This window comes from Lagopus leucura, unplaced genomic scaffold (genome assembly GCF_019238085.1).
Source record: "Lagopus leucura isolate 7727_CA_CO unplaced genomic scaffold, USGS_WTPT01 Super-Scaffold_100008, whole genome shotgun sequence".
NCBI classification, from domain to species: domain Eukaryota; kingdom Metazoa; phylum Chordata; class Aves; order Galliformes; family Phasianidae; genus Lagopus; species Lagopus leucura.
The window spans coordinates 224,044-243,060 of record NW_024962265.1 but is presented as its reverse complement, the minus strand read 5'-3'; the positions used below and the strand labels follow the sequence as shown (position 1 = coordinate 243,060).

Genomic DNA, 19,017 nt, shown 5'->3' with positions numbered 1-19,017 from the left:
CTGGGAACTAATATGGGAGAGAACAGAGACAGTTCAGCTACTCTGCAGTCAGCCTCAGATTGCCCTCCCAGGAGCCATGCCTTCCACCCTGAAAATCTTGGTGAAGGACTGAGGAAAATAAATCTCTGAATAAATCCTCAAAGGAAGTTCTTATTAAAGAGACCTCACCCACGCTGCTCTAAACAGATTGCCCAGAGAGGTGGTGGATGCCCCATCCTTGGAGACACTCAAGGTCGGGTAGGATGGGGCTCTGAGCAAGCTGATCAAGCTGTAGGTGTTCCTGTTCCTTGCAGGGGAGTTGGGCCAGATGACCTTGAAGGGTCCCTTCCAACTCAAGTGATTCTACAGTTTATCACCACCTCCCCCAGTTTCCACTCCTGCCCTGCTACTTCTACCCATCATGTGCGTGCACAGCTCATCCCAGTCTCTTCCAAGGGAGCCTCAGGCAGGGATTATTCCTGTTTTGGCAAAAAGGAGTTAGTCACCCTGCAATGGCTGTATCTTGGGAGCATTTTATGGAGACCACACACTCTGCAAGGAGCTAAAAATGGGTTCCTGTGAGTCCACAGGTCTCCGGTGTCCATGGGAAATGAGCAGATCTCCTCTCCCCTCAAAGTAAATCAGGTAAGGTGAGTTTCTCCTTAAAGACACGATCCACCAGGAGGATTTCCTGCTTTTAGCACTGCAATAATTCTGGTGAAACACAAATTCAAACTGCAGCCTTCAAAATTCTGTAGAGAACTGACAGTGCGTCCACGGCACCTCCTGTGGATTCACTCTTTCAAAACAGGATGGAGAAGCTTAAATTAGGGTGAAATTACAGCTTGCTTCATTAGTCACGCTATATCCTGCATGGAGCTAAAGGCTGCCAAGAGATTCTGACAAATATTATGTCAGGGCCCAGAGCATACCAACAAGTACCCTGACCAGCCCCATTTAATGCCTCCACCCACTGCATTTAAGTCCAAGTCTTTGCACCCACTCCCAATCTTCTGTGGTGATTACAGAAGGCTGTGACCTCCCTGTGTAGCCATGAGGTCCTGCAGGGCTGAACCCCAGGGAAAATCGTATGGGAAAAGCCCTATGCGGGCTGAAAGTCAACCTCATAGTGCTCCACTCAGGGTTCAGAACACCAGAGCAAATGATGGAGCAGCAAGAGAAGGGGTGTACCACTACAGAGAGCCAGAAGCCAAAGGTGACAGCAAAGGCAGGTAAGGTAGAGAGCTCACCGCAAGCAGCACGGCCCCGCAGGACCCAAACACGAGGAGCAAAACAAGTCTGGTGACACCAACCAACGACAGCCAGTCCAGATCCCCAGATAAGTCCACAGTTGCAATGCAGGTCCAAGGGCAGGTTGTCTAGAGCTACGAGAACTCTCAGAATCCACAGCAGCTCAAACGACCAAATGAAAGCCCTCAGCTTAAATGCAGCTCCCAATGGGCGGAGGATGTGTGGGAGGCTGCCCCATGTGAGGCCCTGACACGTTTGTGTGGGCAGCGGGATGCTCTGCGCAGTCCCAAAATGCTGTCCCACGCAGTGAATCACAAATCCTGCGGTGGCACGTTAACAAGTGAAGGGTTAAATGAAGAGTTAAGCCATCAAGCTTAGAGGGAGTCACTCGTTTTGGTAAAGTTTGGACCTTCTGTCATTGCCCGTGTCTGAAAAATGCAACCAAGATACAGCATGGCAGTCTCTCCTGTGATGAGGGAAGGGTAAAGGCTGGGTAGGAAGAGGAAGCATCTGTTCTCACTGTGCCCTCAGAGCACGTCTGAGATGGAGTCTAAGACCTGTGGCTCCACTTATCTCCCATCCTGTGGCTAAAAACAAGTGTTTGGCAATTTGTAGGAAAGTGGAGGAGAGGGAGTGGGACGGGAGGACAAGCAGTGCTGCTCTCCTGGTGCCCCTCATTTCCCCTCTGCCCTCTCCCCACACATCACCTCCTGCTCTCTCAAGGGGTCCTGGGGCATTTTGTGTCCAACTTTGGTGAATCCTATGCACAAATTTACAAAACTCATCTTTACCTTTGGAAGTGTTCTCTCTTTTGTCAGAACATAACCTTTTATCTCGAGCTTTCCGGAAGATCTGTTTCAGGAAAATAACATTTGTTACTTAGAACAGTGTATCAACACTGCTTCCTTCATATCCAGGGGGAAAACACATGCTACGATACATAGAAATGTTTGTCAACCTGCAACAGCAGCACAGCAAAGGGGCTCCATCTGTAACTCTGCCCTGTCTGGTCTAAGTTAATCCAGTGCAATTGTCTATAATGCAATTCATTGTGGATTACTGCTGGGAGAACTATTATTTCTGTAAGTAATGGATTACTTCTTCGTTCCTAATCCACAAGGCACCTTAGCAATGCCCCAGAAAAAGAATGAGTAAGGATTTAAGTACTTGGCTCACCATTACTAGACAGCACTGGCATCATTTTAGGATCAAAACCCTCATATTGATCTCCCCATGTAGCTCTGTGCCAATGAAATAAGACTGGTTGCAGTGAAGCTATTTACATCCAACTTATGTTTCTTTAAATTAGGAAATCCATGCCTTCCACTTTTCAGCTAATTACTAACTAGTAATAATCAGAAGAGGATGGAAATGGTACCAAGGGAGATACGATCGCTTACTTATACCTGGAGATTAAAGGTAGTCTAACAGCAACATCATCCCTTGAGATAATTACAAATAATAACTTCCTTAGAAGTTCTTCACAAGGCTCATAATGGGCTTCTGCTGGAGTCCAGCAGGTGTCAGCACAAAACACAACATTAAATGATATCTTACTCGAGTGTAAGCACAGCAGAGAAGGCAGATAATCAAAATGCCAGTGCAGCACCAAAACAGGATTTCCCTTTCAATCCTCCCAAAGCCTTCCTCATCTTCATGGAATTTCCTCTCATCTGGTTTCTGACTGGTGTCAGAGGCCGAGAGCTCATTTTGCAGATCATACCACCAAAGATAGAAAGAAGGGTGTCCCATGGAGCTGCGTTGCTGGACACAGAGCTTTGTGTTATCCCTGCTCCAGAAGGACAGCATTGCTGCATTCAGAGCAGCTCCTCAGCAACCCTTTGTCCAACAGACAGACTCTGGAATACCTGGAGAGGAAGCCCAGGGATGATGACATCACAAGAGTTTGTCTTTTTAGTGCCCATTAAATCCTTTGGCTCTGATCCGGGGTGTGCTCTCAAGTCATAAAGTCATCGAGTCACAGAATGGCTTAGGTTGGAAAGAACCTTAGAGATCACCTAGGTCCAGTCGCAGCAGGGCTGCTCTCAAGGAGTTCTTCTACCAATCTGTATTTATATATCCATGTTTGCCCTGACCCAAGTGCAACACCTGCAGTTGGCCTTGTTGAACCTCATTAGGTTCACGTGGGCTCACTCCTCAGGCCTGTCCAGGCCCCTTTGGATGGTGTTCCTTCCTTCTGTTGTGTCATCTGCACTGCTCAGCTTGGTGTCATCAGCAAATTTGCTGAAGGTGTGCTCAATCCCACTATTTTTGTCACTGAATCAGTCCCAAGACAGATCATTGGGGGACACCACTGGAAAACCCACTGGAGACACCACTGGGACACCCACTGGGGTGGGTGGTTGGACCGGATGATCTTGGAGGTCTTTTCCAACCCTCTGATACTATGATTCTATGATCTTAAAATGTATGTTCATAAGTACAATAATATGTGTTCTAAATCACTTATGTGTAAGTCTCAAATATATGATAGGATTCCTAAAACATTCTGTAATTAATAAAGGTCTTTGATATTGTGGAATTAAAAAGAGAGTTTAGCTTTTAAGATGCCTGTGAAAGAACTTTTGGAGCTCAGGCTACCATGTGAACAGACCCTGGTATTTCTGCCTGTAGTACTTAGCACAGAGAGTAGATATACGAGCAGTTACACAAAGAATAACCTTTTACTTCGTAGGCAATTAATGTGTACTTGCATGTCTCCCCTGGGCCTCCTCTTCTCCAGACTGAACAATTCCAGTGTATTTTGAAGCACATCCAGAAATCAAACAAAGCAAAAAGGCTGAACAGAGATGCAAAGTTCTAGAGAAAACATAGAAATTTATATAACGCCAGGTGGACTGAGCACAGGGAATAGCAACTCATGATTTTTCTCCCCCTCTCGTCACTTTTCACCATTTAATTCTATTTGACACCACGGCTAGTTTAGAGCCTACTCATCTGAACAGGCTGCCCAGGGAGGTGGTTGAGTCACCATCCCTGGAGGTGTTCAATAAACGTGTAGATGTGGTGCTAAGGAACATGATTTAGTGGGCAACAGTGGTGGAAGGTGGAGTAGATGATCTGAAAGGTCTTTTCCAACCTTAACGATTCTGTGATTCTTTTCTGGCGTACATAGACAGCTGGGAGGCACATTCTCCCTTATTGTCAGTGAGAACAATGAAACACCTGGCCAGGTGAGAAGTACTGCACCTTATTATTGCTTTTTACCACATCTTATCACCTGTTTCTCTCCATTATCTACATTAGGGTCCTAGGATGAACTGCTGTGCTTTATACTGAGATTATGTGGGATGAGTCCCATAACCTGGAGTGCTGCAGGAGCTCTGACAAAACATCACAAAGATATTTTGTAAATCTCCAGTGTTCTTCCATTGGGTACATATCCAGAAGGAGGAATGTCAATGAGGAAGGAAAAAGGCGAGCAACAACTGCTTGCAAGTTTAGTAGTGAACAAATTTGCAAATAAGCCTATGTGCTACCTACCAGAGCAGCTTAAATGGCAGCTGCAGATGCCAAGGATGCTCAGTGGGGAGGTGCTGGGGTTTCCATTCTTCCATTCCAGCAGGAAACACCACCCGCCTTTGTAGTGATCTGCATAGCTTCAGAACCCACCTGACCCTGGGCATCCTCTAAGGGCAGAATTTAGCCATTTTCCCAGAAGCTACTTAATGGGATGGGCTCAAAGCTCCAGGCTGATATGAGCACAGCTTCACCTCCCGAGGACTCTGCTGGATGTGCCCCCACATGTACCACACTATAGAGACCGAGGGCAAATCCTCCTCCTCACCCTCAGGTACCTACTTCAGGGGGAATCACCATTTATTGGAAGCATCCCATTAGAGTCACTGTCAGCTCCCTGCACCCGAAACTGAAAATTCAACAGAATCTGTGCGTGACTCTCAGTGCTGGTTGCTGACAGAGCTCATTAGAGGGTCTTGTTAGCGAGCACCTCAGCGCCAACATGGCGGCGCCCTCACTCGCCCCTTCCCGCCCAAACCGTCCGTCAGCAGCCGTCCCCATAGCAAAATGCCCCGCCCCCTTCCCGACGCGTCGCAGGTAGTGACGTCACTTTACGTCGCCCACTCGCGCAGGCGTAGACGGTGCGGCTGTTGTGGCTGCGTGAAGGGAGCGCGGTGGGGTCGGCGGTGTTTCCGTTGTCCTTGAGGGAAGTTGTGTGTCTTTGCGGCTTTCCCGCTCCGCAGCAGGTATTTGGGAGTGTTCTCAGGGTCTTCTAGGTTGGGGGGGGTCGTCTGTTTGGGCCTGTGAGGGTTTGGGGGTGTGAGGCCTGTTGGGATGGGGGTCGTCCGTGTCTGACAGGATTAAGGGCGGAAAGAGCCGTGGGGCCGGGTCTGTGTGATGGGTGAGGGCCGAGAGGGAGATGTGGAGCCTCGTCTGTGTGAGTGTGGGGAACTGCTGTCCTCAGAGGTGCTGAAGGTATGGGGAGGAAAGTAAAGGTGTCTGCTTACGGCTGTGTTTATCAGTATGAGAAGTCTCAGCTCAAATTGTAGGGAATGTACCATACAGCTTATTCTCATATAATTCTGCTAGTGAGCATGGTCCTGTGTCACCTTTGAGTCATAGGAGTAAACAAGTCTGTGGTAGGAACGTGGTGCAGCTCCTCTGCCAGACATGCATGCTCTGTTCTGTGTGGGTTTGCTCGTTCCTTTCTCTGCCCTTCTCAGCTCCAGTTCTCCAAGAGATGGACTTCTCACTTCGTGCTGTGCAGCTGTGTTACATGCAGGAATAGGCTGCAGCACCAATTGGAATCTCACTGTGCTTGATGCAGCCCACAGTCACAGAAATGGTTCCTAAGCTGAACGCATCTGTGCTTTCCCCAGCTTTTATCTTTGTTTTGCAACATCAGAGCCCAGGAAACCTCCAGTGTACTGACAGAGGCCCTTCTCATTAGCTTCAGGGAAGACGTCATGTATCTTCATTACTTGAAGGAAGTGTATAAACAGGAATGGGACCAGCTGTTTAGAGGGTAGATAGTGATAGGATAAGGGGGAATGGTTTTAAACTGAGATAGGAGAGGTTTAGGTTAGATATGAGGAGGATGTTTTTCACACAGGGAGTGGTGACACACTGGAACAGGTTGCCCAAGGAGATTGTGGATGCCCCTGGATCCCTGGAGGCATTCAAGGCCAGGCTGGATGTGGCTCTGTGCAGCCTGGTCTGGTGGTTGGCGACCCTGTACGTAGCAGGGGTTTGAAACTGGATGATCTTTGTGGTCCTTTTCAACCCAGGCCATTCTATGAAACAGCAAATAATGTGATTTTTGTGGATGCAACGTTCAGTTCATAGAATCATTTGTTTTGGAAGGGATCTTTAAAGGTCATCTACCCAACTCCCCTGCAATGAACAGCAGTACATACAGCAAGGTCCCCCAGTGACTATGGAAAACTTGTATCAGTGCATTTACATAGAATGGCTTGGATTGGAAGGGATCTTAAAGCTCATCCAGTTCCAACTCCCTTCCATGGGCTGGTTACCACTCAATCAGATACCAGATCAGGGCCCAGCCAACCTGGCCATGAACACAGTGTTGAGGCACCCAGTCCTTTGGGTGAGTGTCTCCTATTTTAAATTGAAATAAATAACTCAATTAATGCTTCTCTTACTCATTTTCTTGCAGCATAGCCAAAGCTGAAGTAATTTACTAAAAGAACAGAGTGGCTCACTGAGCTCATGAGACAGCTTCACTGGGCTGTACTTACAGAGTGGTGTCATGTAGTTGTCAGAGAGATCAGTGATACATGGACAGAGAGTGTTCAGATGTACTGAAATCACGGGAGGCCACTTCCTGGTCTTAAAACACTGTTGTGTGCAGGTGTGAATGGGAATTTTCCATAGAGAAACTGCAGAATTCTGCAGATCCTTTCCTTCTGAGCTGCAGTTGCTTGGAGAGGACAGGAGCTTTGCTTCTTGCTTCAGCAGGATGTTATCTTTCAAAAATGAGGTTGGGTTCTGTCTTTCTCCTCTTATCTGCACCTCACTGGAGAAAAAGGATGCTGCTTTGCAGTAATGAGCTGGAGAAATAATGGAAAAATATTCCTTATATACACAGTAAAAATAATCTGCAGGATTTGTTTGCTTTTTATTTGGTAAGCACGACTCGGTGCCCAAAGGTAAAGCCCTGACTTTCAGATTCCTGTTTTTTTCTTTAACCTTATGCTGACTAATAATCTTACCATCTAAAAATTGAGACTTTTTTTTTTTTCCTCTTTACTTTGTCCTTGCTACAGATCATGACACCAGAACAGAGTCCAACCACTTCCCTCATCGACAGGACCATCAAGATGAGAAAAGAGACAGAAGCCCGGAAGGTGGTCTTGGCCTGGGGCCTCCTTAACGTCTCATTTGCAGGCATGATATATACTGAAATGTATGTTTTGCTGCTACACCTGATCCAAACAAACAAAGCTCTCCAGTGTTTCATTGGTTACAGCAGCAAAATGGCAACTTTTTTTCTTTTCAGGACTGGAAAACTCATAAGCACGTATTACAACATAACATACTGGCCACTCTGGTATATCGGTGAGTTGTTGCAGCATTTAATTTTCTGAGTTCTTTTCTAAATTGTGGGTGTGCATGGTGCATCACAATTATTTGAGTTTGTTTCAGATGAGTCGACTCTAAACTACAGTATCAAATACAACTAAATGGTGAAAGGGAGAGAGGGAAAAGCAAGAGGGAGAGAAAAGTCATGAGTTGTTATTCTTCCTGCTCGACCCACGTGGTGTGATAGAAACTTCTGTGTTTATTCTAGAACTTGCATTCGCATCTCTGTTCAGCCTGAATGCTTTGTTTGATTTCTGGAGGTACTTCAAATACACGGTGGCACCAACAAGTTTGGTTATGAGTCCTGGTCAGCAGACCCTGCTGGGGCTGCAGAATACAGGTGGGTGTTATAAATACCTCTGACAGCCCTTCTTTGGGTTCTTTTGGTTTTGTTTGCTGGTGTTATCTTTCTTCAGTGCAAGATTCTTTGAGGAAATGAGTTCAGAATTGTATGAACAGTAAGCTTAAATTACCTGCAGCACATTAGAATTAAGAGAATCAAGTTTTTGTAGAACTGGAGGGGAAGCATGTAGTAAAAAAAAAAAAAAGGGTTTAATAGTGAGGGACCCAAATGCTGTGGGGCTGGATGAGGAGTTTGTAACCTATGGAAGCAAGGTAGTGCAGGTTTATCACAGAATCATAGAATGACCTGAGTTGAAAAGGACCACAATGACCATCTTTTTTCTACCCTCCTGCTGTGTGCAGGGTCACCAACCAGCAGACCAGGCTGCACAGAGCCACATCCAGCCTGGCCTCCAATGCCTCCAGGGATGGGGCATCCACAGCCTCCCTGGGCAACCTGTTCCAGTGCCTCACCACCCTCTGTGTGGAAAACTTCCTCCTCATATCTAATCTAAACCTCTCCTATCTCAGTTTAAAACCATTCCCTCTTGTCCTATCACTATCTACCTTCATAAACACCTTTCCCCCTCCTGATTGTACACTCCCTTCAAATATTGGAAGGCCACAAGGAGGTCTCCCTGGAGCCTTCTCTTCTCCAAATGTTTATGTTTAATATTACACTGATGTCACATGGAGTAAAAAGATCAGAAATCAGAGAGACTTACAGATCTTGGTGTTCTTTCTATCATCTTCATGAAAGTGCCTAATGATGATTGTTTTTACGTATTTCAGCGGTACAAACAACTCCGCCACGTGAGCTGACAGCAAAGAAAGTCCCTTCTTCAACACCTTCTCCTCCGATCCAGGGTCAAAGTGTGCTGAGTTACAGCCCATCTCGCTCTCCTAGTGCCAGTCCAAAGTTTACCACCAGTTGTATCCCAGGTTACAGCCCCCAGCTGCAGGCTCTGTCTAACAGCAGTGCTTCTTACAGCACTACCATCACTTATTCACCAGGCAGCACCTACAATAAGGTAAGGACCAAGCCATCTCCAAAAGCTTTGCGTTAAGTCGTCGTGTCCTCGTGTTGTGCTGCTGAAGGTGAGCACCAGGTAGCTGAGAGTTGTGTTCACGTGTGTCCCACACACAGAATCACACAGAATGGCAAGGCTTGGAAGGGACCTCAAGGATCATGAAGCTCCAACCCCTCTGCTACATGCAGGGCCACCAACCTCCCTATTTCACAGCAGCCCAGGCTGCCCAGAGCGCCGTCCAACCTGGCCTTGAACACCTCCAGGGATGAATGGGGCATCCACAGCCTCTCTGGGCAGCTGTTCCAGCACCTCACCACTCTCAGAGTAAAAAACTTCCCCCTGACATCCAACCTCAATCTCTCCTCCCTCAACTTCAAACCATTTCCCCTTGTCCTGCAGTTATCAACACTTTCCAAGAGTTGATTCCCCGCCTGTTTGTAGGCTCCCTTTAGGTACTGAAAGGCTGCAATGAGGTCACCCCTCAGCCTTCTTTTCTCCATGCTGAACAAGCCCAGCTCCCTCAGCCTGTTTTTGTAGAAGAGGTGCTCCAGCCCTCTGATCATCTTTGTGGCTCCTCTGGACCTTCTCCAACAACTCTCTGTCAAAGGGAGAGCTGACACAGCAGTCTCATATTCACGTCATTTACAAATCAGAATGGAGTTCTCTCCTTTGTGTGTGACACAATGGTTTGCTTTTGTTTGCCCAAGATTTCCAACTTCAGCCCCTCTCCTGGTGGATCTCCGTACCCCACCAGCATTGGACCACTGGAAAGTGGTGGGCTGAGGTCTCGTTACCGCTCTTCGCCCATTCTCTATAATTCTCCTACTGGCAAAGAGGATTACATGACAGATCTGAAGTCGTTGGACACCTTCCTTCGAAGTGAAGAGGAGAAGCAGCATCGAGTTCAGTTGGGTAAGGAGAGAAAACAGTTGGATCTGAAAAGCTTGGCAAAGGCGTGGTGCTGGTTTGGTGCTAAAGTTGATTTTGTGGATGAGGAAAGTTGCAAATGACTCCAGCAGAAAGCACTGGTAGACGTCACTCATTAGTGTTAATCACCTGTGAACTTGCTTGCTGAACAGTTCAGCCTTCTACTGAGTATTTAAGGCATGATGTAGGATGCCATTATGTCTACCCATGGCTTAGGAGCTTGGGAAGTTTTCCTCTAAAGTACTTCTTTGGGTAGGATAAGCACTTCTTACCCACAGAATCAACCTTACTGAGGCATGTGCTGTTGGATCGTGTGCATGGCGTTAGCTGGTTGTTGTGAACCATGATAAGATGAGGGGCTTTAATCGCCTTGATGAGAGGTGTATCTTGTGGAGAAGATGTTGCACATAAGGAGGGGTGTGAATTACCTGCAGGCTGCTTTTGTCCTGCACAGATACAGTGCTTGTTAAGATAGAGAATGAAATCAGTGTTGAAATCAGATTGATTTCAGGGTCTGCACTCATGGTAGTTGGTGTTCATGTCTTGTCAATACTGCGCTGACTTGCTGCCTGTAGTGTTGCTTCCAAAGTTACTTGGCTATAATTTCACGTGACCTCTTAATGAATTATTCTTTCAGGAAGTTCAGATTCCAGCTCTCCTTCCAGCAGCCCAACCTTTTGGAACTACAGCCGTTCCATGGGAGACTATGCACAGATTCTGAGGAAGTTCCAGTATCAGCTGGCTTGCAGGTCCCAGGCTCCATCAGCACACAAAGATGAAGCTGATCTGAGTTCAAAGCAGGCTGCAGAGGAGGTAAATTCAGCACCAAGGTAGCCAAGAGAGAAGCAGGCCCCTAAAATATACAGCCTCATCCAAAGGTTTGAATTTGAGCTCTAGAAATGTTTGAGAGAGAGAAATCCTAGAAATCCCATAGCATTTACATCCTGCAGCTTTTAAGATTCCATGTCACTCTAAAGGGATGTGAATTACAGTTGTAAAATGATTTCTGCCCTGGAGAGCAAGGAATATTTTGGATAAAATGTATTTGTAACATAAAAAATGCCTTGAAACACATCTGTTCAACTGTGTGTGTTCTGTATATCTGAAGGATATAAAACATTCTCTTTCACTCCTGCCTCTCAAAGTCTGATTTGAAGAAACACCATTAGTATGCCTTCAATTAAATTTATCTTTTTTTAGCATTTCACACATAAACCCAATGCAGCTTCCCTCTTCAGATACCTTTCAAATCTATCTCAAGAGATCTGAGAGCTTAAAACTCAATTTGGACTCCTGCAGGGGTCTTGTAACATGAATAAAGCGTGGCAGTGTAGTAGAAGCCTACAGACACAAGGATTCTGTAACAAACATGATCTGAATGATGTGCTGAAGTTAGCATCAGAAAATGTTTTAGAGCTTAAAAACTCTCTTGGCATTCCTGTGTAAAATGTCCTTTCCACAGGTTTGGGCACGAGTGACGATGAATCGACAGCTGCTTGATCACATGGACTCCTGGACTGCAAAGTTCAGAAATGTAAGTCCTGTCTCTAAGGGCTGCGTGGCTTTTGGAAACAAACAGAGCAGAGTGGAAAAGTTTTGTGTGTCCCCTGCATGCCTGGGGAGGTGGAAAGGATTGCACTGCGTGTGAGGGTTGGGATGTGCTTGTGCAAGGAAAACACAGCTTGTAAGAGAGATACTGAGATGTATTACTGAGTAATTACATCACTAAATACATGAAAGCATCTTGGGTGCAACAAGATTTGTTTTTCCTTTTTGTGGTTTGGTGGTTAAATAGATATATCTATGGGATTTCAGACTTGTTTTCCTGAGCCTGAAGCACCAAAAATTACAAAAATAATTTCACTGGAACAGGCTGCCCAAGGAGGCTGTGGATGCCCTGGATCCCTGCAGGCATTCAAGGCCAGGCTGGATGTGGCTCTGTGCAGCCTGGGCTGGTGGTTGGCGACCCTGCACACAGCAGGGGGGTTGAAACTGGATGATCATTGTGGTCCTTTTCAACCCATTCTATGATTCTAAGAAAATTCCATCCCACAAGTTGACTTTTTCTTACAATCCTCAGCTACGTGATTAAAAATTAAAAAGATCTTAATCTTAGCAGTAGGACTGAATCTAATTGCACACAATGGGAGCATCACTAGTAAAACTAACTTCGATTGCCCCTCCAGTCGTTCCACCTATCAAGTATTAAGTTTTACTTGCTTAAGAAAAAATAGTTTTGACCTAGGGGAAAAGTGAAGACTTGTGTGAGATCCATACCAAACTCATAAGCATCTGCTCATTATTAGGGCCAGTTTGCTTCACTCCCCAAATCCTGTCACATACAAATACTCCTGAGGTGGTTATCAGCTCCTTGTTTTCCTGAAGCAGATTTGAGAAGGGAGTTGACCCATCAAAGTAGAACGTATCTTTATGGATGAGGAGCTCTCCCTCATGATAACACTTCCCTCATTGTTTAGAAAGACTTTATCTGATTCCTGCTAGAAATTTGTTTTCTTTTTTACATTTTTCTGGCCTTTCAGAAGGTAGTTGAGTCATTTAAACTCATGGTGATTCACTTGCTATGCTCTGTATGTGGCTTGGTGTTGGTCAGCATTTTTGTGATTGTAACAGCAGTGATGACTGGAGCATAAATTAAGGGTTATTTTTTAGATATTCTGGGCATAAACTTAGGAATATTTTTAGGTATTCTTGTTACTTCTGACCTTTTGAATTTTCACCTTTTTCTTTCTTAGTGGATTAATGAAACTATTCTGGTGCCACTTGTCCAAGAGATTGAGTCTGTGAGCACTCAGCTGAGAAGAATGGGGTGTCCAGAACTGCAGATTGGAGGTAGGATGCCCCATCACTTTGAGATTCCTGACATTGGTTGACAGAGGACTGCTCTGTGGCTGGAGCATAGAATAGGTGTCATATTAATCTTCATCAGACTTAATTTACATTTGTTTCTATTGCATGTTGGTGTGGCCTCTGTTCCCTGAACAGTGCTTTTCCAAACCCATAAAATTAGCTGCTTTCTGAAAGGACTTCATAAAATTCTGATGAACTGAAATCTTTTTTACTTAATGATAAAATTCTGAGGGAACTGCTGCTCGTGTTGCTTTGATATCCCCTTAACCAATGAGAGGATTTGATCTGCTGCCTTTAAATGAAGTCCATTTGTTCTGTGGACTGGTCATAGTGTCCACTCAAGAGCTGCAGCTGCTGTGATGCCACTGGAAAATTGATCACTGCTCACCCCATCTCCATCTGCTTACTCCCTATGCTCTTCAAAGTGGGTATTGGTTCCTTGTGGCTTTTATATTCTGTGACATAAAGCAGTTGTCTGCTCTTTCTTTGCCTGGAAGTTAACAGTGAGGTGCTGTATGATGTGTTAAATATTTCTGGGGTTTAATCTGCCAGAAAGGAGAGTTCTTTGTAACGATGCTTGGTAAAGGAATCTGTTGACATGCACTGGCTCTTCTTGTATTGCAGAAGCCAGCATCAGCAGCCTGAAGCAGGCAGCGCTCGTGAAAGCTCCTCTCATTCCAACCCTGAATGCTATCGTGCAATATTTGGATCTTACACCAAACCAGGAATACTTGGTCGAAAGGATCAAAGGTGTGTGGTGATGCTTTGCTAAATTGGAGAGACTTCAGTGACCACAACCAAGCACGGTGGCATTAGGCACTGCTTTATTCGAGGTGTTCCCACAGTCACAGTAGGGACAAGAGCTGTGTTTAAGCAGGAGATGCATTTCTCTGCCATTTTCTAGTTCTGTAGCAATGCAATGATGCAGGACTTGGATATAACTTTGTCTTAAAATGTTTTTAAAAGCTTTATTTCTTGCTTTCCACCGACGTACTTGGAGTGCAGAGTGCTGAGTTTAACCCTTTCATTCATCAAAAATAAACACCACTCTGTAAATTGACTCCCCTGGTATTTTTTCCTATTTAGTGCACTGTAAATATGCCTGAAGTCCTTGAAGCTTGCATAAAACACTGCTCTCCCATACTCTCTCAGTAACAGAATAAATGTTGTTGCTTTCAGAGCTTTCTCAGGGAGGCTGCATGAGTTCCTTCCGATGGAACCGAGGAGGAGATTTCAAGGGCCGTAAGTGGGACACCGACCTGCCCACAGACTCTTCTGTAAGTGCTGCCTCTCAGCATTGGTTTTGGAGGTGGTGTAGACCTTTGGAGGAACACAAAAACAAACCTGTTTGCACTGCTGTGAAGATAATCCCATTGTAGTCAGTGAGATTACGTGGGGAATGATGCAAATGGGATATTGCATAGATTACAAAAAGGCAATTGCATACCTTAGTCTTTGGTTCTTGAGCTCACATGAAGTGTTTCTCAGATAGCTCTGGGAAGCAGCATTACTAGTAGGGATCTTGCTGGGGCAAACGAAGCCTATTCATTTCTAATGCAAGGAAAACCTTTCACCTTGTTCTCCTTTTCCTTTGGTATAACGGACAAAGGGAGAATGGAGATGGAGTGGTGTGGCTGCTGTTTGAGTCTTGAAACAGGATTTACTTTTCTAGTTGTGAAGATGAAGTGTTTAATTGTGAGTGGCTGCAGAGGAGCTCTCACTGTATTGGCAGAAAGCAAGCTGAGCAGCTCAGAAGTGCTTAAAGATCCCAAGGCAGAAAATCACAACCCCTACATTCAGTCTTTTATCAAAACCAGATAGCATAGGTCGTGTTGGATATTAAACTCCTACGTATATTAAGCTTCTAAGAACTCTGGGAAAGAAGTTTTGATGTATCATTAATATGAACACAGGCTGTAAAATGTTGGTATTAAATTGCTCAAAGGCAATTACTAGAAGAAATGATACTGATGTGCATTTTTGTTAGCCTCATCTGATGTCACAAAGCAGTGCTTTCTGAGGTTAGTCCTCAGACTTGATGTTCTCTGGCCTTTAGCCCACGGAAACTCTTTTGTCTGCAGGACAGTAAGGTACTCTTCCTAGGACTTCATTCCCAAATGAGGAGAAAGGAGAAACTTGCTAAATAGGTGTCGTGTTGTAAAACTTGAGTTGGGTGGCATCTGCCCTTCTGGGCCATCCCTGAAACAGAAGGCTTGCAGTTTTATGGCCCAGATCTGCTTGCAAGATCCGTGGCTCTGCCAAGTTCTGCAGGACGCCAGGATAAAGTTACTTGTGTGTGAACTGAGCTCCTGACACACAGCATCAGTTTGTCACGCTGTGGCTGGCACTGTTTTCATTTACTGGAAGAAATAAATTTGTCTCCACCCACACGGCAGCCCATTGCAATCCACGCTTTAAGCCCTGAGCTGCTGAACAGAGTAGAGTTATGTCAGGGCTGCAACCAAATGCTGTAAGTGGTGCCTAATGTTATGGGAAGAAACTTGCTGTATTGTTGCATGTTGTCCTTTGGTCTCTTTAAGGCTGCTAAACCACAGTTTGTTTCTGTTAACCCAGATCATCATGCACGTGTTCTGCACTTACCTGGACTCCAGACTCCCACCTCACCCCAAGTATCCTGATGGCAAAACCTTTACTTCCCAGCACTTCATTCAAACACCTGACAAACCAGGTACTGGTTGGTGTTCACAGCGTGCTCCCTGAGCTGCTGTTTGTGTCACAACAGCACCTTCAAAATCCACGTTACCTTTTCAACTTGTCACCCACAGACACTTCGAATGAAAATGTGTTTTGCATCTACCAAAGCAGCATCAACCCACCCCACTACGAGCTGATCTACCAGCGCCACGTCTACAATCTGCCCAAGGTACACCAGTGTTCTGCTGTCAGAAAATCATCACTAGATGTTCTTTGTCTGGTTTGGGATGCTGGCTCAGTGCAGAAAGCAAACCTTAACTCTATCACTGACCATTGTGTAGTATTTAATCTGCCATTAAATAATAGCCTGGGCAGTTATCTTCTTGTGTTCTTTTTCCTTATCTGACAATTGGTATCTAAAATACCAAGTCATACAATCTGTGATGCATCTTATCAACATTTCACCTCTTTTTTTTTTTTCCTTCCCCCTCTCCTGACAACACTGCAGTGCCTTTTTGTGATGTGTTTTCTACTTGTCTGAAATATTGATGTGATTTCTAAGCTCCTTTCTCCTTCTGTGACTTTAGGGCAGAAACAACATGTTCCACACCTTGCTCATGTTTCTGTATATCATAAAGACAAAGGAATCTGGGATGCTGGGGTGAGTAATGTGTCGTCATGATGTGTTGTGTCCTGTTGTCTGAAAGCACCTCGAACCAAAACCAATGCAGTTGGGGTGATAATAGAAAAGGAATCATGTAGTTTCAACCCCTCTGCTATGTGCAGGATCACCAAAAATCTCCAAATTGCCTTCTCATTTGAAACAACAGCAGATTGTTCATAAAAATAGAGTTTTATTTGTTTGAACACACAGAGGAGAAGTCTAGTGCAGATGGAGACTGTGCTGGGGAGGAGCGGTGTTGCTTTCTTTCCTGAGGAGCTCTGCTGTTTATAACCAGGGACAAAAGCCATAACCTCATGTTTTTGGCACAACGAGGCATGTTTGGAGTATACACTGCAAGTTGCCTTGAAATAAGAGCAGTGTCAAGGCTTCCCCTTGCTCTAGAATCCTTTGCTGTGGAAGTGCTCTGCACAATTCAGAGCAAAGCACGGTGCCTGCCTGCATGATACAGCGCTGAACTGTCGTGACTCTTTGCTTTAAACAAGCACTTTGATTTCCTTGCACCTGATTGTGATAACTTGGTTTCTGCAGACGTGTAAACCTTGGCTTGTCGGGAGTCAACGTGCTGTGGATTTTTGGAGAATAACACCTCATGTTCCAAAAGATGATGAGCTGGCTTCTGGCAAGACAAAGTGAGCAGTCATTGCCTTGTTGACTTGAACACAGACTGTGAAACACAATACTTTAGCTCTGCTCTGTGAGCAGAGAAATGTTTATAATTCCTGGACAGGTTTCACCATCACATTCTTTCAAACATTTTGTTGTTGAAACACTCCAGGATCTGAATTCTGGGCAGATTTTCTCTTTCCATCTCTTCACCTCAGCAAACCCTGCTTAAAAAAGCCCTTTCCTGTTGGTGTTTTGTGTACCCTCCAGTGCCATCACTACTGTGAAGATGAACTGTGCCAGATGGAAAGAGAAAACTGATTTCAGTATGTAAGATCTTTTTAGGTTTTTGTTTTTCTTTTAAAATAAGCAAGTTTGGGTGTCTCACTAAGCTGTGAAACACCGTGGGCGCCTTGAGTACAACCCCAACATCTCCTTTTGCCTTTGCTTTTTTTGTTTTTTATTATTTTTTATCTCATTTTACTTCTCCCATCAGCTTTTCTCCTGGTACCCCCTCACTCTGGAGGCCGTGCAGCCTGGCTTTCAGCATCTCTGGATGATACCAAACTCTGTGAACCCGGCCCCATTTTGAGACGTGTTTGTTTCAGAGATACATTTGGTTCTTCAAAGATAACATTTGGCATTTGCCAAAAAAGAAAAAACCACAACCAAAGCACCTTTTGAACACGGGTAGGAGGAGAGATGTCAGTAATGAACATAGCTTAATTTTGTTGAGCAGGGATAAAAATTCACTGCCCTGAGTTGCTGAAGCTTTTTGTGAGCTTAAGGCAGGGAGGTCGCTTTGTTCCTTTTGCATCTCAGCTTCCACGGGGTCCTTTATTTGCTACTGTCAACTGCCAAAAACCATTTGCACATCTAAAGTGGGAGAACTACGTGGGGCTGTGACTGGGACTGAGCATTCCCTGTGTTCTGTTACATCTTTTTGTACTGATCTATCTTTTTCACTCAGTTTTGTCCTGCCAGCCCCAGGCATGCACCAACACGAACTGAGGTCTCATGATTTGCTCAGGGCAGGTGCTGTCACCTCTCTGTAAATGGAAGAACCAATTGTTTTGTGACTATTTAGAGGGAGGCACAGGTTATTATTTTACCTCTGATGGCTGACAACAAAATGGCTCATTTGGTTCCTGCATTAAATGGGTTCATCTTAGTCAATGTTGGTGTTTTTCCTGTGGTGCAGCATCACTAATTTAATCCGAGGGCATTTTGCACAAGTGATGTTGAGGAGCAGCATTGCTGCTCTTGTGTTAAAAGCTCCTTCTGTGCAGATGGGCACCTCTGGATCCATGTGCAACTCAGTCCCTGTGCAGCCCCCCCCCTGCACCCCAAAAAACCATACACCCCAATTCCTGTTGCTAATCCCTCTCCCTAAGGCTGCACCTCAGTCTCTATGGACCCTAATGCTCTGTACACCTCAACACCGTGTGCATCCGATGTGCTCTGCTCTCTGTGCAGCTCAGAGCCTTCTGTACCCCATTCACCACACATCTGACATGCTGTGCACCCCATTCTACACACACCCTAGTCCCAATGTGGGTCCCTTTGTTCTGGGTCCTGCACAGTGCGTTCCCTGCACACCCAAAAACCATGCACATCACATCTTCCATGCACCCCAGTACACAGCAGACCCCGACTCTGCTCCCCATGCACCAAACACCCCAGGCACTCTGTTGCACCCCATTACACCACATAACTCCATGGACATCAGTGCACCCCACCAACATCACAAATCCACACCCAATACACAGCATACCCCAAAACCTGTGCACTCTGCTTCCTGCAAACCCTGACTTACTGTGCACTTCAGCCCAAAGCACACCCTAACACCACACACCCCAATATCCCTGTGCACCCCAACACAACACACCCCACTATATCATGCACAGTGACACAGTGCAACCCATCCCAGGGTCCCCCAGTGCACTGTACACCCCAACCCCATGCACCCCAATACACCACGCTCCCCAAACCCATGCACCTTGATTCTCATACACAGGGTACCCCAACCCCATGCACCCCAACACAACATGCACCCCAAACCCATGCACCTCGACCTCCAAATACAGCACCACC

At 45.5% G+C, this 19,017-nt stretch overlaps 1 protein-coding gene across 2 annotated transcripts; it reads left to right on the top strand.

The window, feature by feature from the left end:
* The first annotated feature begins 5,341 nt into the window (after window positions 1-5,341).
* On the top strand, window positions 5,342-18,094 carry TMEM209 (transmembrane protein 209). 2 transcript variants are annotated; one of them, XM_042872837.1, is made up of 16 exons: window positions 5,342-5,456; window positions 7,497-7,636; window positions 7,730-7,788; window positions 8,021-8,152; window positions 8,947-9,185; window positions 9,893-10,097; window positions 10,750-10,925; window positions 11,575-11,646; window positions 12,866-12,962; window positions 13,605-13,730; window positions 14,160-14,257; window positions 15,555-15,669; window positions 15,767-15,864; window positions 16,223-16,296; window positions 16,849-16,949; window positions 17,420-18,094. In XM_042872837.1, the coding sequence occupies exons 2-15, from the start codon at window positions 7,500-7,502 to the stop codon at window positions 16,901-16,903; spliced, it is 1,683 nt and encodes a 560-aa protein (XP_042728771.1). In that variant the 5' UTR covers window positions 5,342-5,456; window positions 7,497-7,499; the 3' UTR covers window positions 16,904-16,949; window positions 17,420-18,094. The 2 variants fall into 2 exon arrangements, with proteins under 2 accessions (XP_042728771.1, XP_042728770.1); XM_042872836.1 differs by having other exon boundaries at window positions 16,849-18,094.
* The last annotated feature ends 923 nt before the right edge of the window (window positions 18,095-19,017 follow it).

Excerpts from the sequence above, each read along its gene's own strand:
- TMEM209 (XM_042872837.1), top strand. The coding sequence starts at position 7,500 with ATGACACCAGAACAGAGTCCAACCACTTCCCTCATCGACAGGACCATC. Across the intron at positions 15,670-15,766 it reads TCAAACACCTGACAAACCAG|ACACTTCGAATGAAAATGTG; the intron begins GTACTGGTTGGT and ends TGTCACCCACAG. Across the intron at positions 15,865-16,222 it reads ACGTCTACAATCTGCCCAAG|GGCAGAAACAACATGTTCCA; the intron begins GTACACCAGTGT and ends CTGTGACTTTAG.